Below are 27,214 nucleotides of genomic sequence, written 5' to 3'. Positions count from 1 at the left end.
TATCATATAACTGTTTTTAATTATTAAATGTGATACGTTGTATAGTGATTAGATTATTAAAGTCACAGTTTTTTTAAAATAGGATTTAATATTTCTCATTAAAGCAGATTTTACTGCATTTCGCGCATTTTTTTCACGCGTAATTCTTGTAAAAACATCTTTACTTTGGTAAAATGGTAAAAACTCTAAGCACAAAATTTATGAACTTAATTTTGCGTAAAAATAAAGTAAAATAAGATTGATAGTACGTGATGCTTTGAAATAAATATGGTAAAATCAAACAAGATCTGATAATATTTTTTAAAAATTTAATGAACATTTTCAGGCAGTGATTTTCAAAACTATAATAACATTACAAAACGATTATTTATTTGATTATATCATCATTAAATTATTAACATTAAAGTGGATTATTTATTTTAGTAATTTATAAAATTCGGAGCATAAAATTGTCTGAGTGAAATGAAGGAAAAAATAAGATAAAATAAAATCTAAAACCGCTCATATTTTATATTACGCCCAAAAGGAACCTTTTATTTAACGTTTTGGGCATTACCTATATTTATTGAATATCATGTTCGTTGCCCGTAAACAGCATACATTTGAAAACAGCATAACTTTAGAATTTCCGCACAGGAGATAAAAGTGTTATTTTCCGTACAGTGTTACCATTGCTCGCTTTGAACTTGTTGAGTTTGTTAATCAAAAATTTGTTAAAGTTTTACAAAATATGAAATAGATTAAAACAAATTCGAAATTCGGCCGTCCATATGCCCATGTTCGGGTGGAGGATTACATTATTCAAAATTTGATGGCCATCGTTTTTGTCACAGTGCGGCAAACATACATGTATTCATGCAGATTCTTCATTATTTAATTTCTTTAAATATAATACAGGGCGATAATATTTGGTAACAACAATTTGCAAGGAGATGCGGACATTTATAGTGAAACAGCGCAAAATGCAGCTTCGAGCTAATAAATTAACTTAACAGTAAATAAAAAAAATCTAATGCAGAACTAAAAATAAATTTTAAAAATGATCAATATAAAATACAAGCAAAATTAATTATTACGGTTAAATACAATTTTAATATTAGAATTAAATGTATAAAAATTAAGGAGTCAAAAGTGCTTATCACTATGATGTATTGTGAAATATAATTGAAATAAAACTCCTTTATAGACATTGTGCTATAATACTCATCTATAATTTTAAAAAAAGCAGCACAATTTAGAATTTTAAAGAAAACTTTCAAAAATTCGTTTTTAAATATTTTAGTATTTTTTACTTATTTACACCAATAAAAAGCATAAAATTTGCAAGAGAAAATTGCTTGTTTGAAATTTTCTATTAGTTTAGACTTAAAATATTATGTTCTAAAAGAACGAGTTACAAATTTCCTTACAGCATAGGAAAAGCTAAAAAAATATCCAGCCCTGAAATAAATATATCCAGCCTCAAAAAAATATCCAGCCTCAAAAATAAAAATATGGAGAAATTCTAATTTGTGAAATGAGGCACTACAACCAGATTTTTCTTGACAATTATACACGCTGCAAAAGGCAACCATTGTTAAATTTCTGCAAGTCATCCCTACTCCTTCGGATGTGATCAAGGTGACAGCCGGGAACGCGTCAGACGAGGGAGAAAACTCATTTAGGTTGGTCTATTTCTTATAAATGCCATGGTGTCACTTAAATCACTGGAGCAAATAAGCTGCAAGAAGCAAAGAAGTCGCAGGACACAGTTAATCATCCGTCTTCTAAAACGTGGCGAAATGCACTTACACAAATGGTATTCAAATAATATTGAACTATAGAAGAATACAAAAAGTGCAACTCATCATTTTTCTTTTCGAGTTACTTATGAACCTCACATTACAAGGACCTTGTGAATGTTATGATGTAAGGCTACAGATAGTTTTTCTTACGATTTAAAGATACCTGACTTTGAAGAAACCGAGACTTTTGAGCCATTAAACTTAATTAGCGCTGTTACAGCAAAGTCTAAAATACTTCTACAAAACCTTCGACTCTTAAAAATAAATTGGAACATACTTCTTCCTAAAAAATGACTTTTAAAAATTGAAGGCATTTCTGTATATAATAGCGCATCCCTAGATTTATTCTAACCAACAGAGTTCAGCGAATAGGATTCTGCAATGCTAGTTAGAAAACCTATGGTGCTGTATTTTATGCGAAATGTATGTCATCTTCGAATTAATGTTCAAGAATTTCAGTGCAGGAAGTTTTCGGTTTCAACTTTGAAGTCTCTCGTTTGGAACATTGTGGTGCAATTCTGTTGGCAAAACTAATGAAAAGAATGTTGTAGGCTATTTCAACTATTTATAGATAAGTTGTATTATTTCATTAATTCTTCAACAGTGTTAGCATGGATTAAGAAGGAACCTCATCAACTAACGACATTTGTTGCTAATAGAGTGCCTGTTATTCGCAGTATAACGACTAATCATAGCGGTATCATGTTAGCACTCATTATAATCCAGTTGATTTTATATCACGTGGAGATGAACCTAACGATCTTTTTTACAATATTTTAGAGTAGTATGGACCAAAGTTCTTAACTAAGGAAGAACCGAAGCCTTCTGAAATAATTTTATCTTATATGGATGATCTGGAATACACATCAAGGAACTCAAACCTAATGACAGTGACTTAGTTAATCTAAATATTGCCTTGGTTTAGATCGTATTCTTTTTGATAGTAATAAATATATTCATATTATACGTGTGTTAATTGTTATTTGGAGATTTACAGACAATTGTAAGGAAAAAGTTTTAATAGGTCCTCTAACTTTTAAAGAATTGGCTGACGCTGAGAAAATCATCATAAGGTATGTACAATTACAACATTTTAGCAAGGATATTCTCTTCTTGAAAATTAAGAATTGTGCTTCTTCTAAAAGTATATCCATTTCTAGGCAAAGATTCTCTTCTAAGAATAGAAGGCAGATTTATAATTATTAATCTTAATTAAAATCAAAAATTTCCATATATAATGCCAACAGTAATATATTTACTAAATATTATTTTTGAGTACTACCGTGTTAAATATTTGCGCTTTGGTGCGAAAGCTTTACTGCATCAAGTTCGCAACAAATTTTGGGTTATTAACGGTCGAGATATGGTTCGAAAGGTTTTACATAAATATGTAACATGTTTTAAAATTAAACCAATTGTATGTGAACACCTTATGAGAAATTTACCTGGTGAATTAGCAAAAAATTATTGATCAGTCCAAAAATGTGATATACAAAGGTAAAAAATTTCTCATGCCCTCCTGCATTCACAAATCATTACGCAAATACATATTTACGACTTTTAAAACCTGAAAACTATGTCTGCGATGTTACCATCATCCGAAGAGTTGACGCTACCACGATGTTTCGCGATGTTTTTGAAACGCTTTTTTTTTTTTTCTGCAATGATATTTTATTCCATTACCTTTTTCTAACTGCGATGCTCTCTCCTTGCTTTCTTTTCCCCACGATGTTTTCATCTTGTGTTGTTTCCTCTGTGCCGGTTTCGTCCGCGATGTTTTTACCGTGATGTTTTCGGCGGACATATTCTCACTAGGACACGAATTAGTCAGTGAACATATTATATAAAAAGGACAAGGGAAGGCACTGCATGGAATGAATTGTATGAAATTGCATTTTATTTGCCTATATATACATAATGCAGAAAGCTGCACTTCTAAATAATAAACAAAAGATATTTTACATACAGGTGATTCACATTTGTTTTTCGAACGCTTGTGTTTTTTCAGATATATTTACCAATATCAGTTACAAAAGATTACCGAAATGGCTTTATTTTTCTTATACATATACGAGGGGAATTCGAAAATTAGCTTTTCTTTGTAAATGAAAACCCCGCACGGATTAAACAATTTTTTTATTTACATCTGAAAGGTACAGCTCTCTTCTGTTTTTCAGCATAGTCACCATGTTTATTCAAGCACTTGTGATAGAGTTTTATCAACTTACCAATCCATCTGCATAAAACTCAACCTCCTGCAACTTCAATCAGCTTCTCACAGCAATTTCAAGTTACTCATCGTCAGTGAAGTGCTGTACCCCACGGCAATTCTTCATTGCAAGGAACAGATGATAATTAGAGGAATGTTGTTTGAAGAAATTACCACTCACTACAGATGGCGTCATTCATCATGAATATTTGTTCATCCTTTTTGGAAAAATCTCGCCACTAACGCACTGCACCTGCACTAAAATAATCATATACGGGCAACCGTATATCATACATAGTTCACGATGAATGTCTTCCTCTGACACCTCTCTTGCCCAAAGAAATCGTACGCGAGCAGTAGGACACTCTCACTAGGAGAAAGGAAGCTTACTGAATCAAAGGTTGCGCTCCGCCCACTACTATTCGCCCCACGCCACGACAGGAGTAAATTTCCGAATTGTCCTCGCACTAGTGATAATCTACTTTAAAACTGGTTGTTTTGAAAGGCGTATTTGAAACGTTTTTAGTAAAAAAAGTCATTTATAAAAAAACGTTCTGAAAAGGAACTCACGTAAATATTCGGACACTTTGAACAAGCAGTTTATATTTGATGAAAAAAAGAAAATAATCGAACGTTCAATCACTGGATATTCTTCAGATAAAATTACTCTTTCCATGCACATGGCATTGACTCAAACTAATTTATTTCGCATAAGAATGTTTTATTTTGTACTATTCTTCCATTAGAAATGCTTTTCATAATACACGAAACACGACTTGTAGTTTTACTTTGATAAGGTTTCACTTTTTGAAAGCCATTCACATAAAGAAATGGAGTTTCTTCTGTGAATATTAGACGCAAAACACTTTCTTCATAGTACGTTGAGTAGATTTTAACTTTTTTTTCCACTCTCTTTAATTTCCTGCTGCAAGAGAACCCGACGACAATCATAATCAATACCTTTTATTGAATTTTTTTTTACATTGACGGAACGATGTTTGTACATTATTTCCTCTTTGTTTTTTATAATAAATAATAGAACGAATAAATAGAACGTTTTTTGTTGCAGTCATTTAGGTAAACCCACGTTTTATTCACTTATATTTTTCAGATTTATTTGCAAATATCAGTTGCTAAATATTAGCTAAATGACTTTACTTTTCTCTCACATACACCATTGATCATCTAGTTCAAAGCCTAGTTGTTTTGAAAGATGTAGTTCAAAACAGTTTTAGTAAAAAATAATTATTGAAAAGGTTCTTAAAAATAAACTCACCAAAATATTTGAAAACATTAAAAAAGCAGTTTATATTTAATAAAAGCATGAAAATAACGGGGAGTTCATTATTTCGTTGGATACCCTTTAGTAAATTAATATTATTTATGCTCTTTGGCATGGATTCAACCAACATTTTTATGTAAAAATGTTCCGTTCCTCCATAAGAATTGCTTTTAGTAGAGCTTTCAAAGAATATCATGTTTCCTTATTCTTTCTTCCAACTCAGTCCATAGATGCTTGATAGGATTTAATTCCGAAGAATATGGAGGAGTTTTGATAACTTCAGGGTAGTTCTACAATAACCGCAAGCGAACATTTAGGGCTGTATGTTTAAAATCTTTATCCTTATAGAACTTCAATGTGCTTTTCATTCCAAGTTTCCTTCCAGATACTTTCAAAGTTCCTTTAAAATTATTTTTATATTTATACTGATCCATATTTTTTCGATAAACACTAAATTTTACATTCTAAAGGCAGTAAAATTAGAATTTGTACGCCAAAACGAGCAATTCATCCAACGGACAGGAAAAAACGGATCCCATGGGTCCAAAAGACTCTGAATTTGGTACACCAACTAACTTTATTCAGTAACTACTAACAACTAACTTTACTAAGAGTTTTAAATGTAAACAAATGACAGCCTCGTTGTGCCCAATGTAACTTAAACTTTTAAACTGTTGATAATTTTACAACTATTGGCTGCAGATTAACTAAAGACATAAAAAGCTTAACCGGAACACGAGAACAACATAATTCAATTAGTTTTCAAGCAGAAAAGGCACAATTTAACAACATATAAGAAGAATAGGACTGAACAAATCTACTTACGTCTTCTGTCTCCATGATGTTGCAACATTGTCCTACAGACCAGATGGACTGCTTGGAGTTGGATTCCAGAATCCATTCGGGAGAAGGCGTGGAATATGACTGACAGAAACCTCTGCAGGCGTTGGTGGTGATGTCGAAAACCACACACCCAGGTATCCGAATCTTTCTTGTGTGACCTGTAAATGCATACAAAATCAATAAACCTACAATAGCTTTTCTAATAAGAATGTAATAGTCAGCTGTATAACATATAACTAAAGGTAAATTAACTCTGCTTCTTCTATCTAAATAATATAAGTCCATTTCTCTTGTTACGTAACTAATCAAACAATGGAGTGAAAAAATAATGAAGCTCACAGATATCACGCATTAAAAATTGCGGATACAAAGTATTTATCAGTTTTTATTGCATAGTATGATTTAAGGCCTGTTTTAATGCCTTAGTAAGCTTCTTGTTACAAAAGGCTATTCATTAACTTCCTGAAATAATTTAAAAGTTCCCAACAAAAGAAATATGTAACTGATATCAAATTTTAATATGCAGAAATAGAGGTAAACTTATTTTAAAGTCTTTTAATACATTTTATCTACAAATTATAAAAGCAACCTTTGTATAGAATGTCTAGGCAATATATGGACGCCAAAGTAGTAAACAAATAATATTTTACATAATGACGTTTCTAACCTGGCCTTACAAAGAATTCTCCATTTGCATCTCAGTTTTTCTTCTGATAAATTATTGAATAATGCAAAGTGCACGAGAGCTGTCTGCCTAAAGGAAGAGATGCCTTCCTGAAGGACTTGAGGAAAATTTGCTCGTATTCACATGTATCAGTCCAGGGCACCATTGTAGCGATCACGTTGTGTCGTATTCCTCAGCTCCAGGAATCACATAGCCTCAAAGACCTTCTTCAGGATTACTACAGACAGCGGGGCGTCAGAACTATCATAGAGTAGGTCTATTCTAAGCGTAACATAATCATAGCAGATGACCAGGTCTAGGCATCTGACGAAATGTAAGGGCAGCAAGCCTCTATTCATGTATACTATATGTAAATATCTCTAAACCAAGTAACCCTTTTTGCTAATTTTATACTAACATACACAAAAAATTGTAAGTTGGAGCACCCAACAAAAGTAATAACTAATGTTAAATCTGTTTATCAATAATAAGGTTGAAAAGATAAAATGCCAAAAAAGGTTGCTGGTACAACGAATCAGAATAACATGACTGACCTGTAGTGCCCATTGAGAGGTGAAACAGGCGGAATGGACCTATTTCGTAGCAGTCAAATATCGTACCACCATGGAGCTCTTCATAGCAGAAAAGCTCTCGTGGGGTAGTTTCCGATATTCAAACTGCTTCGTGGTGCGAGCGTTTGATTGTCTCTCAGTACCACTGCATTCGTTATATATGGGGGAAACTACAAAAACCAATCATATAGCAAGCTAGTTCCCCTGCGTTCGAATCCAGAGCGAATTACCACTATTCACCAGTCTTTAACTACTCCAGTTTTTGTTTGGAAGTGGTGAAATAGGCTGTTTATAATTTGTTCAGCAAAGAGTGCTATGATGCATTAAAACCGAACAGCAAGATGGTCCGAGAAGAAATCATGGTATGTTAACATGGTAATGACGATTCTATGAAGGACTGTCTTAAACACCGCAAAAAACAGTGTTTACCTAACAAAACTGCTCACTAAACTTTAGTGAGGAGAAGTATAAGATAACTAGTAAAACCACAGCTCATTGACTGCTGAATAACTATGATGTGATGTTAGTGGGTAATAAAAATAAGCTGATTTATCCTTCTAAATAAGGCGCCAGTGACATCGAGATCTACCTATCGTGTTTTCAATAAAAGCTTTTCGAGAACTTCTTTTAATACTTTTAATGACAAATGACATTTGTCATTCTATATAATTCTCAGGTATCTGGCCAGAGAAAGTATATAAAAGGAAATCAGAAAGGATTTAGAAATTAACTTCGCACCAGAAGATTTGTCAAGGTTTCTTATGCTTTCAGTGAGCATCGCTGGTGACCAATCTGCTCTTGGATTCATGCCTTCTAACACAATTTTTGTAGCTTTACTGTTAAGCATCGCTTTCTCCGCTCTTACGCCACATAAAATTCAAGAGCAAAATCACAAAATATTTAAAAGCAGCATATCCCGATATTCCCGATAGAGCAATAGGGATTGCCATATATTTTTCTTACATTCGCTATATTATTTCCTTTACAACTAGTCGTTCGAAATGAACTAATGGTTTTAAAATCCAGCTATGTCATTTTTAATATCTCGTAATTTAAATGCATTTTAATTTACATCAATCGGATTAAAAAGTAAATAAAATATTAGCACACGCCCATCGATGCGATGGACCAGAAAACGTTATTCGTCGGACCAATGCTTCTTTCTTCCATTCTTCTAATGTCGTCAGTGCAGGACATGCTTCGGCCTCCGACTGCGTAGGCCCATACGCAGCAATGTACGCTGCACAGTGTGTTGAGAAATATTGTCTGGGTCGTCACTGTTGTAACTGGTGGTGATTTCGAGTCCGGCGACGGCATTGCTCACTTTTCATGTCTCTTGATTCAAAAAACCTAATGAATAAAAGTGGCGCCCAAATTAAAAGATAGTGATAAAATATAATTCGTCACCACCAGAATTTAGCAATTGGGTTCTCTAATCCCCAGTCACCCTTTAGATGGGGAGTATATAAGGTGTTTTCTCCCGCCCTCTAGTATACCTTCGTGATGTAACGGTGTTCGTAGTGTACTCGACACGTATTCCGAGAGATGTAGGTTGGAGTCCTGATGAAGGCACTCCACATTTTTCACGTGTGCAGTTTCAAAAATAACCTAATCACTCTACAGTATTACTTAATTAATTTGCGGATTTAATACTTACTAGCCCCTATGCGACCAGCTTTCGTCTGGCTTTTAAATGTACGGGAAAACAAATGTCCTCTCGACAAACATCGTATCCAAGTACCTCTCGACAAACGTCCAGTATCCAAGAGAAACATTAAATTTAAAAACTTTACAGAATTATAGCTCTCATTTTTCCGAGTGGCAACAGTCCTGATATCAGCAAGAATGGCAACAGTTATGTATCAGCAGCAATGGCTGCGTGCAGTCTATTTGATGCGATTTCATCAAAAAAACATAAAATAAAAAAAACTCTTTCGAATTTTGAAAAAGGCACTTCTATGTGCACTGGCTCTTGTCTAGATGCACCTATGTACCAAAACTGGGTCTAACACGCAGCACGAACGCAAGACACACAGACTCTTCTATTTATTATATGAAGAGATATTATATTGCATGCATGTACTGGAATGCTTATAATTACAAGTATCTTAGTCATAACTTTATCCCGAATCTAAATATATAGTTATGAAAACAGTCATAAAGTTGGTTTATTTGGGTTTCGGAACTGTCAAAATGAATATTTCCATTGAAATACTTATAATACCTGATATTTTTCGCCATTGCTATGCTTCCTTTACATCGTACAAGAAAGTAAAAACTGCTTAAGCTATTAATTAAAGAAGTCGGATTTAATGTTTTTATTCAGTAATTCAATTATGCTTCTTGAAAATGTTTTTTTAGCAAATCACGTTATTCACTTTGTTAGAAAATGTTCAATCTCTTATCATTGTTCCTCAGCTTTTGACGATAATAATTTTATGTTGACCGAATAATACCGTCCGTCAATAAAACATGTTAGCCCAGCCATTAAATAAATTCTCTTTTCTAATCATAGATTAGCCAAGGAACAATTCTTTTGTCTTAAGAGTGACATCCTTTATAAAATCAATATTTCAAGCAGAAGGCAACAGGTATTGAGGTAGAGTATTAACCGAAGAACTGTTATTTCCTTTCATCTCCATAATCTGTTTCCTGGAGAGAGATTTAAAGATTAAGGAAGAGAAATTTCCTTTTCCTCGAGGAACATTCTTGCATTAAAGTAATTTCCTCCGAATTTCGGTGGACTACAAATTTTTTGGGAGGACACACACATCCTTCTGATAATTACTAGTGCAGATGCAATAAAAAAAGAATTTTTATATATATAAAAATCGAGTAATTTTTGTTGTAAGGGATGCGAGAATTTTTTAATGTAACTTCTAGGTTTCTGAACGTTTTACAATGAAATTTCTTTCAAAACAGTTTTTTTTATTGCAGTAATTGTAAAGTTAGTTTTACGTGTATTAACCTGTTATGTTATTATTTTCATTTTTACTCTCCCTTTCACTAAATTAACAATGAGATTTAAAATAATATACATTCAAATAATATACCGAATATAAAAAAAATTATGCCAGCCTTTTAACACTTGACCAGGAATTCTAAAATTAGGTAGACTGATTTTAAATATTTCATTATTTTGCCATTAAATTTAATATTTAAAGTTAAAAGGCAAAAATTTATTAATCAAAACATAAAAAAACATTTTTCAAGCCAGTGGTTTCAAATTTAGATTGCATGAGTGTCTGATTAATTTGCGATCTAAAAACAGCTGACTGGCCAGAATATTTCGCCAAATTTTGACTCAAAAATGAGTCGCCAATCCATCGCCAGCTTGGCCATATTTCGCCAATTTAGCGAGATAAACACAGTTTCATACATAATTTCTCCAAAATCATTTACCTATATACATAATTCGTAACAATATTAATATTACAAAAGAAAAAATTCACATTTATATTTATTTTCTATCTATTTAAAGTTTGGTACTTGTGAGACATTTTTGTTACTTATATTTCGTTAATCAATTATGGTAAATCTTCAAAGTGGTTATTTACTTAAAATACTTCTAAAATGTCTAATTATTCTTTAAGTAACTTACTTTAATTTAGACTAAAAATAAACAAATTATGAAAACTTTTTATAGCTTCACCACAATTTTTCCAAATGGAACAAAACTTGAGAATAAACAATGACAACCTAGCCTCTTTCTTTTATTAACTAATTTTTCTTCAATACGTAAATAAAATATAAATGTTTGTATGTAAATAATTATAACCTTCTTAATATCTCCCTACAGCTTGACATTTGAAGGCATTTCCACTCTGATAAAGTTTCTAGCCTCGTGGAGAAATTACTAGAATTTTTTTTCATCATTAGATGGTCATTGGTCATTCGGGTTATTTTCTGATTAATTTTCAACTGTGAAAAAAGCTCTTTAAATATATTCACAAAAAAGGAATTATTCTTAATGCAAAAGTTCTTAACTTAGCATATTTATTTTTGACAGAAGCACGAATAAAAGTTCATAAAATTTGTGTATTCAAACTTTTGAATAGGATTCGTTATATTTTAATTAACTAGAAATTTAATAGATCTGTTATATAGGGATTCTGACGTGTTATTCATTTTCGTTTTTAATGGTAATGAAATTTATGCAAACTCGGATTTCAACTAATTAAAATGTTTAAATCTTTGCATTTGAAAGAAGCACATAATTGAAATATATTTTCCTGCCGCATGAAATTGCTATAGGGGCTGCCAGTTTGAAACCACTGGTATAAGCAGTCTTACTAAGAAAACTGAATATTGGTACGATGAACTGAGAAAAGACTGGAAAAAAATAGAAAAATCAGTGGCAACAATAACACACTATCGGAAATTTAAAGAATATGCTATTTTTAAAATTTTTTGATTTTATTGTTGGATTTTATGTGGCGTAAGTGCGAAGGAAACGATGTTTAATAATGCATTTAAACACGTTATGTTAGCAGAAGTGAATCCAAGAACAGACTGATACACTGCGAGCTCAGTGAGAGCATTAAAAACCGTAGTAAACCCTCTGGCACGTCTTTATTTTATTTTATTTATTTTTTTTTTAAGTCCAAAGGGGCCTTGTCCCTGAAGGACTATTGTTTCCATTTTGCGATTTTCCCTCGAATCACTCTGAATGTCCATTTCACTTTTCAAACTGTTGCCACCAAATATCATCATCCTGTATTATATTTGAAGAAATTAAATAATGAAGAATCTGCATAAATGTATGTATGTTTATCGCATTGTAATAAAACAGTGGTACTTAGAGCCATCCAATTTTGAATGACGTAATCCTACTGCAAATCTGAGCATCTGGAAGCCCAAATTTGAAATTTGGAATTAGTTTTAATCGATTTCATATTTTGTAAGACTTTAACGAATTTTCGATTAACAAACTATAGGATTTCAAAGCGAGCAAAGGCAACGTTGTACAGAAAAAACATTTTTACCTCCAGCGCGTGAGACTGTGTATCGGAAATTCTAAAGATATGCTCAATTTTAAACTATTTTGAGATATTGCTCTTGAACTGAGTTTTATGGTTTAAGTGCGAAGAACGTGATATTTAATAAATAAACTTTTTTTTTTACTTTTTTTCGGCTTCTACTAAGATAGAAATAAGTTGACACATATAAGAACAGAGTTCTTGAAGCTAACTTCCAAACTCGAGGGACGCATGTTCGGTTAGAGATCTACGTGTGTTCAAAAATGAGTGGCTCTACTGGCCGCCGTTTTTTCTAACGCCCCTACATACATAAATACGTACATACATACATGTACGTGCACACATACCTAGTGATTATTCACTATTTAATAGTAAGAGTAACAGATTACAGATTAGCTTTTGATTATCAAAGGGAAAAGTAGCTTGTAATTTTTCAAAAGGATTCCATAATTTTCTAACCTTTTTTATTCTCCTTTTTTTAATTAAAAAAAGGATTACCCGAATAATTAAGCATTCCTTTCGAGATTTATATATCAGCATATGGACTCCTTGATAAAGTAGTGAACATAAAGCTGAAAATAATCAACTCTATCCGAGAGTTAATGGACTAGAGACCCCTCATCGCGAGGCATGAAATGCGGGGATTCTTCAAGCTGTTAAACTCCTTTAAGGCCCGTTTAACCTCTATTATGTTTGCTGGGATATTAAATGAGATTAATTTAGATAGCAACCCTCTCTTTATTTTCGTTTAAAGATTTTTGACTTGCTTTTATGTTTTAAGGTATCACTGAATTACCACATAAGCAACTATAAAAAGCATTTTCCAAGCACCTGAAATTGCAGTTAACTCACGCCATGGAAGAATGACCACACCCTTGTCTTCCCTAACAAATTCCTAAAGATCAGTACGAGTATTAAGAAAGGTCTTTGTTCCTTGTTTATTCTGCAGTCACAATTGAATGCACGGAAGCTGCAGCTGAAATTCTTCGCAATGAAAAATAACAATCTTGAATTTTAATCTTTTTATAATTCAAATTTCTTCAAAGGCTTTTAAAGTAAACCTTTTGATTTAGTCATAAGCCAGAGGGTTACACAGTCTGCTTAATAAGTGAAAATCAAATCGTCTCAGTTTGAAGAGTGTCAGAAAGTCAAGTAAATTGAAAATATTAAATTACGAGCTAAGGCGCGCTACAAGCTAAGGCGCGGTTCAAACCCTTAGAATATTAGCGGTTACTGCTAGCAGAGCTAAAGCCGAATTAAATAATTTCCTTGCAGAAAAAAATATAAGCGTGAGGATCACCAATAGCTGCCAAAAGCTCTTTCTTGAACTCGAAAATACATTAACTAATTTGCATTCTTGCGGAAGTAGAAGTGAGAGTGTAGACAAATAATAAGGTACCTGTTTAATTAACGCAAACCTTCTGCAATTTAACTCGACCAGAAACCGACTAGTTATGACCGCTGAAGACTGGAAGTTTGACCCGGGCTCGATACCAGGCTAACGAGCTGGACGAATGGTTTCTGTGGATTTTCCATGTGTAACGTGAAAACAAGCTAGTTCCCCTCAGAAAGGCCTTAACGAAGGCATCCCTTCCCTTAGACAATGCGCTTTGCTATATTCGAGTAACCTAACATAACATAATTTGAAGTTTTCAAAATGAATTTTTCACAGACAGAGGGTATTTACATACTTTTAGAACGAATTCGATAATGAGTTTTAAAAGATGTTTTGAGATAAAACTTTCTGGAAATAGCTTATTATTTGAAGCGATAAAAATCGTCTGCTACTTTCAAATTTATTCCTCTTTCAAAATGTAGCATGTAAACAAACTGTGGACTGAAGGACAAGTTTTTGTGTTTTCCGAAGAGAAATATTCCTGTCCCATAGTTTAAAAACCTTCTGATATGCATGGTATTAAAATTTCGAAGTGCAAATAAGCATCATTAATAATCGGAAGGAAAACAAAACTCTCAATCATTCCTTCTACATTAAAAGAAAACTCGAAAACGAAGTACGTACTGTTTCTAATGTTGCTAAAAATTAAATCGTTCGTAACAAGAGAAAAAACCTCCGTCGGAGAACACAGTTGTCTTTAAACACATCTGTAACAACACTAAATAAAATAATAAATTAATATTTACAACTTAAAAATGCTAAAAATTATAACGGTCACCATTTTCTGCCAAGGAATAGGGGCGAAGGCGATGCAGAACAGTTTGTAAAATATTGTATGAAAATTATTTAGCAAGAGATAAATGGAAATGCATTGTACCCATTGATGAAGCTTGAATTAACCTAAATGACTGCCAAAGAAGAAAGTATATTTATTATCGCAAAGGAAGAGAAAAACAATGTGAGGAAATCTACCAAATTGGATGGTGATTTTCCGAAAGCTCATTTTCGAAAAAATACATAACCGATTAAAGAGCTATTATCTGTTCTTACTGAAACTTCTCCATGGCGCCGGGTTAATTCTACCGTGTTCTAGAATTTTCATGGAGCAAACACAAATGTTATTGAAAATGATAGTAATCTCTTGCTAATTGACAGCAAATTACGCTATTGTATGATACTTATTAAATTATATAAGTGATCAAAGAATGATTAACCGAAAGAGCAAATCGAGTAGACGGACTTCATTTGATGAATATTTCAATAAGCAATGAATGTTCCTGAAATTACTAAATAAAGTTACAATATTAGGTTTCTGAAGTTTTTCTTTTATCCCAAGATTTGTTTTCCATATTTTAAGACATTATTCACTATGCTTCAGGAAATTAAGCTGTAGATAAATTAATTTTTCCAGAGTTATCTAAATTAAGAGGAAAATCACGATTTCAAATAAGCAGTCCCCTCCCCTTCTTCAAATGAAGCCCGTTCATTCTGCGTAAAGCCTACACAACAGTGGTACTTGAGCTGATATTTAGTAATTTAACCGGTTAAGAAAATAAAAGCATCAAAATTCAAAGCACTTACCTACTTTATGGCAGCCTGACTTTTCCCAAGAGCTGGCGGAAATGCATGTAGTAGATAGCAGAGCTAACACAAGAGTTAAAACCAGATGCTTTTCAAAGAATTCCATTTCTCTTTGATTCGGAAACTATATTACTATAATTAATAGCAAATCTTATTTCTTTTCAAAAAGGATGCTATTTGTAGTTGTTTTTGTGTTCTTTTACCTGCAATGGCAAACAGAAAATAAAAAATACACATTCAGCATTTCGAATGATTTTGTTAAGATTTGTACATTTGCAATGCACTTCATTTTAGTTTAGTATTCAGTATAAAAAGGAAACAGTGACTCACATTTGTTATTGGACATTTACAATTTTTATACTTGTTTGCGTAAATCTTCTATTAAATACTGAAACTAAATCTTTTTCTAATGTACTATTTTTTTCTCTAATTTAAGATTTACTTATTAGAAAATAAATATCCTCAAAATATTCCAAGCAATAAAATAATTTATTCCAAATTGTTAACTAGTAACTCATATAATTAATCATTCGTACGCTTGAAAATTTTGTAAGAAGTTTCTTATCATAATTTTTTGTTCCAATTAAAAACAAATCGCAAGAATTACCGTGTGCATTTGGAATTTATTACTTATTAGGCAAAATATAATAACAATTTCATATCTGAAGCGAGCATGGCATATGCTACAAATTAACCAAAAGTTTTTTCAGAAATTTAAAATGTCTTCAATTTCAATTCATTTTTAAGGCAGAAAAAGTAGTATTTGGAAGAAACTGGGTGGAACTATTCAAAATGCACTGAAATCTGGATAACATTCCAAGGTAGCACGAAAGATTGAGATATTTATTTTGCGAAAACTTAGAACTACAGAAATATTATTGTTGTGAAACGTGCACGGGGTTTAGAAGAACAGTTTGCAATAAAGATTTACTGTGAAAGAATCATTACAGCAAATGGATATTACGGGAAATCAGCAAGAAGGAAATTCCTCGTCAACAAGAAAACAAGTAAAATACTTCTGTGGCTCGCAAAATAGATCTTAAAGCAAGCAAATATTTATTATGTTTGGACAATGTTGTGTTAGCAAACAAGTTAAAATTTAATATATTCGGGTTCAATGGACAAATTATTATGAAGCGAAACGCGAATGAAGGCTTGAATACAAGAACAAAAAATGTTGTCTATTGTTTATTTGGAGTGGAGACTTCAGGTGTTTCGTTTGGCGTGGAGATGTTTCATTTGTCTAAGAAGGCCTTCAAAGTAAAACACAGATGAAAACAATACACATTTCTGTTTTCACCAGATGGCGCGCAGCGTAAAATTCTGTATTTTTGTTTCTCATCAACATTGACAAGAATACTTCAGGTTTCAAAAAGAGAGGTAAGGTCTGTAATTCTTTTTCTATCGTTTGTTTTTGTGTAGATATACCGTGTTTTGTAGTTACGTTTTTTTCTCGTCTTCGACATGTAAGAATTATGAGGAATATAACTGTTTTCTTAAAAAATAAGCTTCAAGTAGTGTTCGATAAAATTATACCACTTAAGCTCGGTACAGTCTTTTTTGGAAGAAAAAAGGTAAATGAAACCTTTTTTTCTTAATTTATAATTAACTTTAGTTATCTTTGTTATAGTTTACAACATGGCATCCCATGCCGATATACTGAGCTTAATTAATTGATTTTAGAATGAATAATTAATAATATTGGAATCAAAACTAGGAATAATATTAAATATCCTGAATGTGTTTACTGTGAAACTAGCTAAGGCTTAGCATTTCGAATTTATATTTGAACTGACCGACATTGATAAAGTGAACTGTGTTGTCCATACTTTTGAACAAACTGACATTTATTGAAAATTTTTATATTCTGAATTTAATTTGATATTTACTGATACTTTTTATTTGCCGAACTTAATTCGAATTAACATCATCCTCGAAAATTTGTATATATGTTAAAATTTGCCAGAGTGCAATCATATAAGTTATTAAAACGGAAATGTAAATCGCTAAGAACTGCTGTTACGAAGGCAATTAATGATTTCAAAGCTGAATTACCAGACACAGATTTAAATGCTACAAAGAGAGATAAGCTTATAGAAATTCTTTCCATTAAATTTGAACCTCTAGCATTAGTTGATCAACACTTTGATCCACTTTTTGAAGTCTCAGGAATTTGTTATCGAATTTGAAACTATGCAAAAATACAAAGAAAATGTATTACTTTGGCAATTCCGTGCGAAGAAGAAAATCGAAAAATTTTCGAAAGCTTAATTCGTGGCAAGCTATGGGCCTCGATTAGAACAAATTTCGAACTCTGATAGCCTGATATTAAATTCCCCAAATGCCATTATTGCCCAACACTGTGATGGTGACGGCTCAAAACGGCTTACTTTTAGGAACAGTTTCGAAACAGCTGCGAAGAGTAATGAGTCTCTAAACAACGTAGACAAGTTCAATTATGTAAAGGCTTATTTGGGAAGATCTGCTTTGAGCACTGTAGAGCACCCGTTAAGAACCCCTGTAGATCAGGGTTCTTAACGGGTGGTAAGCAAGAGAAAAATAGGTGGTACGCAGAGACGCAACGTATTAACTATTAAATTCAAAAATTAAAACCCCAACATTCTGATTGAGTTTTTTTCTCTGACACTCGCAAATTTATGCTATCTGAGCTTTGTTCAAAAGTCGTGGTGGTAGTAGTACTTTGTAGTGGTGGTACTAGAGGTTTTCAGTTTTTGTTTGGATGGTGCGCGTTAGTCAAAAGGATGAGAATATTTCGGCAGAAGCCTACGATGAAACTGTACAATTAGTAAAGGACAGGTCTGCCAATAAATAGATATTGATTCAAGCGCACATGGACAAGATACTAACTGCGCAGCCATTAAAACACTTTATTAAATCGTTTAGGATATTTGTCAATAATTTTAATGTGCCATTGAGAAATTTAGAATCATTAGGCATGTCTCCCAAACATTATGAAAGTATTTTATTTAAACTTATTCCGACTGATTTAATATTAGATTATAACAAATCGCAAGAAGACAAATCTGTCTCGGCTAAGTTTGTTTTCGTTTCTCGCCCAAGCTTTGACAGTGCGTGAATGGACATATTCTAATAATAAATCGTCTTTCGAATTATGCAATCGAAAACAAGATTGCAGACATAATTTTTAGCAAGAAAGGAACTTGAATAAAAAGCAAAATTTAACGAATCTTTCAACGACGAACGAATTACTGATGGCGTCAGTCGTCAGTAATATATATAAAAAGAAAACAACTTGTTTATTTTGTGATTCCATGACTCATAATGTCGGATAGCTGCAAATGTAGTGATGATTCTTTCTTTGGAAGAAAGAAAAAGTATCTTATTACGTAAAGGAGTATGCTTTAAATGTTTATAAAATAAGTATTTATTGCGGAACTGCCTCATTAAGAAAACTAAATGTGAATTATGTTCGGGACTACATCATAACCTGATTTTGTTTTGAGCAACAAAAACGAGAAAGGGAAAGAATGAATAATATCGAATCAGAGTCTAACAACATAACGGATCAAAGAAATGGAGAGATTTTTTTGTAGATTTTAACTATTTACATGGAAAATGAAAATTCAAGGCTACTGGTGGGTGAGGGCGATTTAAGACACCTGCAAGCCAGAAAAATTAAGGATTATATTATGCAGACATGATGGAAAATTTAAATTTGTTATGGAAGTCATTGATCAGGGGAATATTTGATTGGGCATACCTAGAATTAATGAAAATAAAATTTTACAAGAATTGAAGGAATCAATACATTTGTAACCGATTCTTATATGAATAACAAGCTTTATTTTTTTTTCGAAAAAGATGCTAATGAAATTCAGGATTTATTGGGCTCTGATATTGTGGAAACATTATTGACTGTTAATGTAAAACAACTTTCTGATGGGCTCAGCGCAGTAAAAAAGCATTTAGGATGAAACATTTCCAAAAAATCTAAATGGAATCTGAGTTTGAACGAAAAACCTCGAAGCTGATGCATTCGTTGCGAATGAACTGCGAGGAATATTCAGATGAATTTATCATGCTTAATCGTAGGGTGAAAGAGAGTATAGATAATGCGGATGACCGTAATGTCAACACAAGTTCTAACACGAATAATAGCATAAACGCTTCTAATGAAAAGCGGTACAAGTTTCCAAAAATTCAAATAAAAAAATTCGATGGGCAATTATTAAGTTACCTAACATTTTGGGGTCTATTTAAAAAGATCCATGAGGATAAGGAACTTAATGACGTTGACAAATTCCATTATTTACCTCAATCAACGTTACCAGGAACTCGAGCTAGTGAGTTGATAGAAAGTTATCCTTTAACAGCTGAAAATTACCCAAAAACTGTTTCTGCGTTTAAGGAGGGTTTTGGCAACAAGGAAATTTTAACTGAGATATATGTGAGGGAATTGTTAAAATTAATTATCCAGAATATACGCTTACTAGAGAAGGATCGGTTGCCGCTAGTGTCACTGTTTGACAAAATCGAGCCCTACCTCAGAACTCTAGAGCCTTTGGGTTTAGCCCTAGATACTAATGTGTCGTGGTTGTATCCCATGGTCGAGTCTTGCGTATCGGCTGAGGTGCTTCGAGTATGGCAGAGAAGCATTTTGTTTAGTAACGAGGGATCATGTCTCTCAAATCTCTTGAAATTTTTGCGTAAAGAGGTAGAAGGAGACCAGAGAGTTAAACTGGGCAGGTCTGGAATTGAAATTTCTTCTACTTTGCGCGATGAACATTCTAAAGATGTAAAGGTTAAGACCAAAAAAACCAATCGTGAGCGTAGCAAGTCTAGTTGCTGTCAAAGAACAAAAATGTGTTTTTTGCGGAAAATCTCAAGAAAGCGAAGAATGTTTTACAATTTGATCGATGTGCTTAAAGGAAAGATTAGACAAATAAGGAAAATTAAAATTCTGCCTTCGCTGTCTTAAATCAGGGCATTTTTCGAAGCAGTGTCCACAGCTTATTCAATTCTATTTGTGTAGGCGATCTCAACCTATAATTTTATTCTCGGAGGTATCAGAGAATAATGCTGACAATAAGGAACAGCGAAAAGAGTCAGTAACGGTACAAAGTACAATGTCTTCTCCCTTATGTATGAATGAAGTCACACTTATGACTTTAATGGTTGAAGCAGTTGCAGATAATGTAAAGAAGATCGTCAGGTGCCTCTTGGATTTTGGATCCCAGCGATCTTACGTTTTATAATTCACAGTTGAAGCTTTAAATCTGAAAAGGACTTCCTCTGAGAATTTAACTCATGCGTTATTTGGAGGAACAAGGACTGCTTCAAAAATTCACAAGAGATATTCTATAAGCCCGGTTGGGAAAAGAAAAGTGTACCAATTTAGTTTTCTGGATCAAAATGCCATTTGTGGAGGGATACCACGCATTCCTAAAGGTCTGTTATTGAAGGAATTAAAAAGACACAATTTGGATTTCAGATGTCGGTGAGGGTCACCCGGAAATAGAAATCCTCATAGAGAGTGATTTTTATGGGCAAATAATTACTGGTGAAGTAATTCAGCTTGAGGGTGGTTTGACAGCCATAATTACTAAACTGGGATGGACGTTGTGCGTGGAATCGAAATGAACGATTATCCAAAGTTTTGAGGGTACCCCATCCATATTAGTAACCAATCTTCTTATTCAAGACATGGAAACTTCCGTTATGTAGAGGTTAGAAACTATGGGCATTGCAGGTGATGCGCAGAGTATTTCCAGGGTCGCAGAAGACCAAGCAGCGTAAGAGCAATTTCTTAGGCGCCTTCGCAGAACCACAGATTTTAGATATTGCGTGCGTTTACCTTGGGCTCTAAAATTCCCCCCGTAAATTCCCTCTAACTTGCAGATTGCAGAAAAGAGGCTCTTTGCTACTACAAGAAAATTGAGAAAATTAAATAAATTTGATTAGTACGGTATTTAACGAATGGCTATTGGAAGATGTCATAGAAATTGTCCCCAAATCAGTAAAGAATGACGGAGGCCATTATTTACTACAGCATCCTGTAATAAAATTAAAATGCCTCACTACCAAGATTAGGCCTGTATTTGATGCGTCGAGCATAGTCGTTGGTTCGCTTTTGCTAAATGTGGCTGGATAAAAGGTCCAAATCTTGTAGAAGAAACCTCAGCCATTCTAATGCGGTTTAGGAAAAAGGCAATCGGTGTAACATCTGATATTAGGCTGGCCTTTTTACAGATTGAGGTAGAGCGTGAGGATCAAAATTACTTAAAGTTTTTGTGATGGGTAAATAATAGAATTGAAGTTTTTCGTCACAAGAGGGTTGTGTTCGGGTTAACTAGTATCCCCTATTTATTGGTGGCTGTAATTTCATTTCATTTGTCCCATGTTTCACCTGAATTTAAAACTGTTGCGAAAAGACTTGCCAAATCATTTTATGTTGACAATTGTGTCACGTCAGTCGATGATGCTGAAGAGCTAAAACTTTTTATGAGCCAGTAGATTAATATTATGGCAAAAGCCAAAATAGATCTCCGAATGTCGACTTTTAATCACAATGGTGATCAAGAGCTAGCAGCTGAAGATGGTGATCCAATCTCTGCAGTTTTAGGCTTGCAGTGGGACCGACGAGATGACAGCCTTACAATATCCGTCCAAAGAGAAATCGTTAAAAGAGGTTTATCAAAAAGGAAACTACTATCTCTAATCCATGCGGTTTTTGACCCGCTGAGTTTCTTTGTGCCCGCCATATTACCTGCGAAATTAATTCTTCAAGAGGCCTGGGCAACAAAATCGAACTGGAATAAGCCATTACCAGATAAACTTCAAACAAGATTTACGAGATGGTACGAGAGGTTGTCTAGTCTTTCCCGCCTTAAATTACCTCGTCGCATGGGTCATGGAATTAAGGATTCGTGAACTCTACACGTCTTTTGCGATGCCAGTCAAGCCGCTTATGCAACCGTCATTTACTTAAAAAGTAAGGAAGAAGACAAAGTTTTCGTGAAATTCGTCATAGCGAAATCACCCGTATCGCCCTTAAAGAAAATAACCTTAAAGAAAATAATCCGCGTCTGGAGTCGCTAGCTTATGTTCTAGGTGCACGGTTGACAAGATATACTGTTGAAGCCCTGTGTTTAGTTGATTATGTGTCATACTAATGTGTAAGCAGTATTTCATATGTAAACAGTAACTTATGCGTAAGCAGGAACTTATGCATCATCAGTAGGCAGCAATTCCTGTGTACGTAGTAATTTATGTACAGTGCAACTGAATATGTATGTAATCTTATACATGTAATTTATGCATAAGCAGTAAAAAGGTGCAAGCAGTAACTTATGCGTAGGCAGTAATGTATCATATTAATGTGTAAGCAATACTTGTAATTATATTAATGTGTTATCATGTATCATATTAATGTGTAATGTAATGAGTATATGTAATTATGTATCATTTAAAGTGTAAGTAGCATTCTATGTGCAAGCAGTAATTCAAGTGTAAGTAGTAATTTATGTGTAAACAGTAATTTAGGAGTAATAATGTGTAATGTAATGCATATACTTATGTGCATATGTAAGTATATTAATGTGTAAGGTAATGTGTATATGTAATCATGTATCATATTAATATGTAAGTAGTATCTTCTGCGCAAGCAGCAAATCATGTGCAAGCAGCTTATGTGTAAGCAGTAATTAATGAGTATCTATGTATCATAATGTTCAAGCAGTATTTCATATGCAAGCAGTAACTTATGTGTAAGGAGTAATTTATGAGTATTTATGTATCATACTAGTCTGTAAGCAGGAACTTATGTATCATCAGTAGGCAGCAATTCATGAGTACGTAGTAATTTATGTACAATGCAACAGAATATGTATGTAATGCAATGGTATAACGCAACTATGCACAATGCAACTATGTAATATAATTCCTGACTGAAACAACATGCTAATGTGTAAAGTAGCAGTTATGTATAGTGCAACAGTATATGTGTGTAACGCAACGGTGCATTGCAACTATGTAGTATATTCTTTAACTGAAACAGCATTTTGTTTCATACTCCGCACTGAATAACCCAATATGAGTAAACTGCGGTCTGAATGTTGCCATATGTACAATGTATTATGCAATTGTGTATCATATTAATGTGTAAGCAGTATTTGTCAGTATTTGTATCATAATAATGTGTAATTATGTATCAAATTAACGTGTAATGTAGCATGTATATGTAACTGAGCATCATATTAATGCACCATATTAATGTAATCATATTAATGTAAGCAGTATTTCATGTGCAAGCAGTAATTTATGTGTAAGCAGTAATTCAGGTACAAGCAGTAACTTATGTGTATGCGATAATTTACGAATAAGCCGAATTTATATGTTATCAGTAGGCAGTAATTTATGAGTAAGTAGTAATTTATGTTGAAGTATAAACTCCCGGTGCGCCCTTTTGGGGCCACAGGGATTTGTTGCGTCTGGGTAGGGGAGGATGTGGGACATATGCCTGTTTACCTCTGTTAGACGCCAGACGTCCCCGTTATCCGTCACCTGTCACCTGTGTTTAGTTGATGTCCCGATATATTACTGAAAAGACGCTACTGTGGCTCTTAGCTGGATACAACGAGAGGAAAACTGGGGCGTATTTTTAAATAATAGAGTAAAGAAAATTTAGAAACTCTCGAAACAGAAATGTTGGAGACATATCCCTGGGAAATTGAATCCTGCACATGTGGCATCTCGTGGTTGTACTCCTGAACATTTACGGCAATGCAATTGGTGGGAGGGCTCCGAATTTCTGTTAAGCTCTCCGAAAGAATGGCCAGACTTTTAGTTTACTCCAGACGAAAATTCTGTTGCAGCAGAAATTGAAAAGGGAGTGATTGTCAATTTGAGTATAAAATTAAAGATTCCGAGTGGTACAAACGTTTCCGAGTTTTCCTAAAATAGTTCGAGTATTCTGCTGGGTTCTACGCTTTGCTAATAAATTCCTAAAGAAATCCTCTTATTCTTCGGATACCCTAACAGTAGAAGAAAAAACTATCGCCGAAACATCTTTGTGGAGTTCAGAGCAAAGGAAGCACTTTCAAGAGAAAGGAGATTCCGTCCACGGACTGTTGGTAGTGAGAGACAACGAGAGTCCTCAAAGTTAAAACTAAAATCATTGAACATGATGATGAATTCTGCTTCCTTTATCGCCTGTTGCATCCGTCCAAGCTTTATTTGACTGAATGCTTCATAAGAGAGTATCATGAAAAGCGGGAGTGCAGATAGCTGCTAAGTTAAGAAAGCGATACTGGATCATTTCGTCGAAACGTATTATAAGATCTTGCGTAAGCCGATGTGTCGTATGTAGGAGGTTTACCGCTAAGGCTTTATCCACCTCTCCGATACAGTTACCTCTTGACAGAGTAAGAGATTCGGCAGTCTTTGAAACAACTGGAGTCGATCTTTGTGGACCTTTACTTCTGAGACCAAAAGGGTAAAGCTTGGATCGTCTTGTTCACCTGCGCCGTATACCGGGCAATTCACCTGGAGCTTATCACCTCTCTGAGTACTGAAACGTTTCTACAGGCTCTGAGACGGTTCATTGGCAGACGAGGCCGTCCTGCGAGTGTATTCAGATAACGGAACCAATTTTACCGGAGCAGACAATGCTCTGAGATGCCTGGATTGGAGAAAAATCACAGAAAATGAGTGTTTTCCAATAAAATGGAAATTCATCCTCCCTACGCTGCGTGGTTGGGGGGGAGAATGAAGGGAGCGCTTAGTTCGCTCCACCAAGACACTTCTCATGCGAATTCTAGGGAGATCGTCGGTGAATTGCGAGGAGTTACTGACCGTCTTGTGTGATGTTGAATCCACATTAAACAGCCGTCCTTTAACGTACACCTATGATTATTCGGAAAAGTTCGTACCTCTGACATCTTCCCTGTCTTTGCAAGACATAAAACAAGTGTGGGTACCAGATCTGAATTACATCGATTCCCAGAAACTGAATGTGCGTGCAAATTACTGCAATACGTTGAGACAAGAACTGAGAAGTTGCTTCTGCAAGGAATATCTGGTTCAACTGGTGCAGAAGGCCAGCGTTTCATGTCAAAACGTAAAAGTGGGGGGACGTAGAACTAGACAGTAAAAAACGTGTAATTTGGCCAATGGACAAAATTTTTAAAATATTCAATAGTAGAGATGGGGCTACAAGAGTGGTAGAGGTAAAAACAAGCAGTGGATATTTGGTAAGACCAATTAAAAAACTATATCCACTAGAAGTTTCAACTGCCAGTGATCCTTTGCTAACTCTGGCAACTGAAAACAGATCTGTATACGGTAGAATCTTAAAACCAAGGACATACTCTTAGATATAATGTATAAGATAGACGTTTTGGACTTATATACAGACTGAATCTGTATGACAGATCTGTATACGGTAGACTCTTAAAACCAAGGACATACCCTTAGATATAATGTTTAAGATAGACGTTTTGGACTTATATCCTTTTTTGTTTATCAATGACTGTAATTAGAAGTTTATTCTTTACTGATCTCATTTTAGTATGATCTATCATATATGTTATATGCAAACCAAGTTTCTTTTATGTTTTTCCTAAACTAATGCATTAGTATTGTTTTATTCGTAATGTTAGAAAATTTTGTGTAATGTCTGATTTTGAGAAACTCAGGGTGGGAGGATGTTCTACCTCTCACATACAGCGAGAATAAGTCTGGCAACACTTACAGGTAGAAAAATTCTGCAGCGCTTGAATGGCAACAGTGAATAACATTCCAGACATGTTTCTGGAATGGAGCCAATTTCATCTCGGAGAGACGATTGCGTTATAAAATTGAGTTTGGGTAAATGAAATGGAATTCGCTGCTAGCTGCGGATATTAGTAAAATATATTTAGAAAATTAACTGAGTTTGAAAGGATAAAAACCTTATTTTTGAGTTTGGTGGTATTTAACCTCCTAAAGTTGTCTTGTGTTCAGAAAATAATGCTGGGCTTATTCTCGTTGTGCAGATAAGTTAAATTTTTGTTATTGTGTTTATAGCATATAATTTGCAAATATATGATTAGAATTCTATTAAATATATTTTCAAAATTCTGGAATGGTGTTTAAAATTTTAGATGTGAAGTATTCATTGCTATGTTGGAGCCAGTAGCAGTCAGGTGTAAAGTAAGAACGTTTTCCACACGACATAACAAATACTATTCTATATGATTGTGAATGCTTGATTAACTCAAGACCGTTGACATATATTTCGGAACATCCTGAAGACATGGAACCTCTGATTTCTGCAATATTCTTACAAAATATTAGAAAACGTAGAGTTTGATAGCACAAAGCAGTGGTCGGCAAACTCATTAGTCAACAGAGCCAATTTTTAACAGTTCACGACTGAAATCTCTTTTAAACCATATTTATTTAACTTAAATTATATAGGTAGGCATATTGTTATTGACTTAATTGGGGTACTCTTACGCTGGCTTTTACTAAGAACGTTCTCAATCTGATCAACATACGTTCTCTAAGGTCGATCCTCTTTCAACTATCCCATCCACGCTTGTCTTATATACTCGTTTTGTGCATCTTCTACCGTTCATCCTCTCTATATGTCCAAATCATCTTAATATGCCTTTCTCGATTCTCAACACTACATCTTTTTCACTCCACAACACTACCTAAAATGTACTTAATATTTCAATTCTTTAGTTGAACTGCATAAGTATGTCGAATACAATTCGCTATTACACTAAACAACGGAGTTATTAATTGATAAAATAAAATTGTAAGTTTTCCAAAAATATAAATCGTGATAATGACGAACAAACCGTAATGCGAATAATGATCTTGCTTCTCCTTAGAAAGTTTGTGTAAATAAGGTTTCTATGTTGTTTTTAATTTTAA

At 33.8% G+C, this 27,214-nt stretch overlaps 1 protein-coding gene across 2 annotated transcripts in view; it reads right to left on the bottom strand.

Moving 5' to 3' along the window:
• The window catches only part of LOC118184469 (thyrostimulin alpha-2 subunit-like), a 145,909-nt gene that overhangs the window by 15,976 nt on the left and 102,719 nt on the right, over positions 1-27,214 (bottom strand). For both annotated transcript variants that reach the window (XM_035354143.2, XM_035354142.2), the window contains exons 2-3: positions 15,311-15,513; positions 6,101-6,276 (exon numbers count right to left, since the gene is read on the bottom strand). In XM_035354143.2, coding sequence (XP_035210034.1) covers positions 6,101-6,276; positions 15,311-15,416 — 282 coding nt within the window. In that variant the 5' untranslated portion in view covers positions 15,417-15,513. The remainder of the gene's footprint in view (positions 1-6,100; positions 6,277-15,310; positions 15,514-27,214) is intronic.

The sequence above is a fragment of the Stegodyphus dumicola genome, chromosome 9 (assembly GCF_044657685.1).
Source record: "Stegodyphus dumicola isolate Sdum_Otavi_A_Nest chromosome 9, ASM4465768v1".
NCBI lineage: Eukaryota > Metazoa > Arthropoda > Arachnida > Araneae > Eresidae > Stegodyphus > Stegodyphus dumicola.
This window is presented reverse-complemented; position numbering and strand designations above follow the sequence as displayed.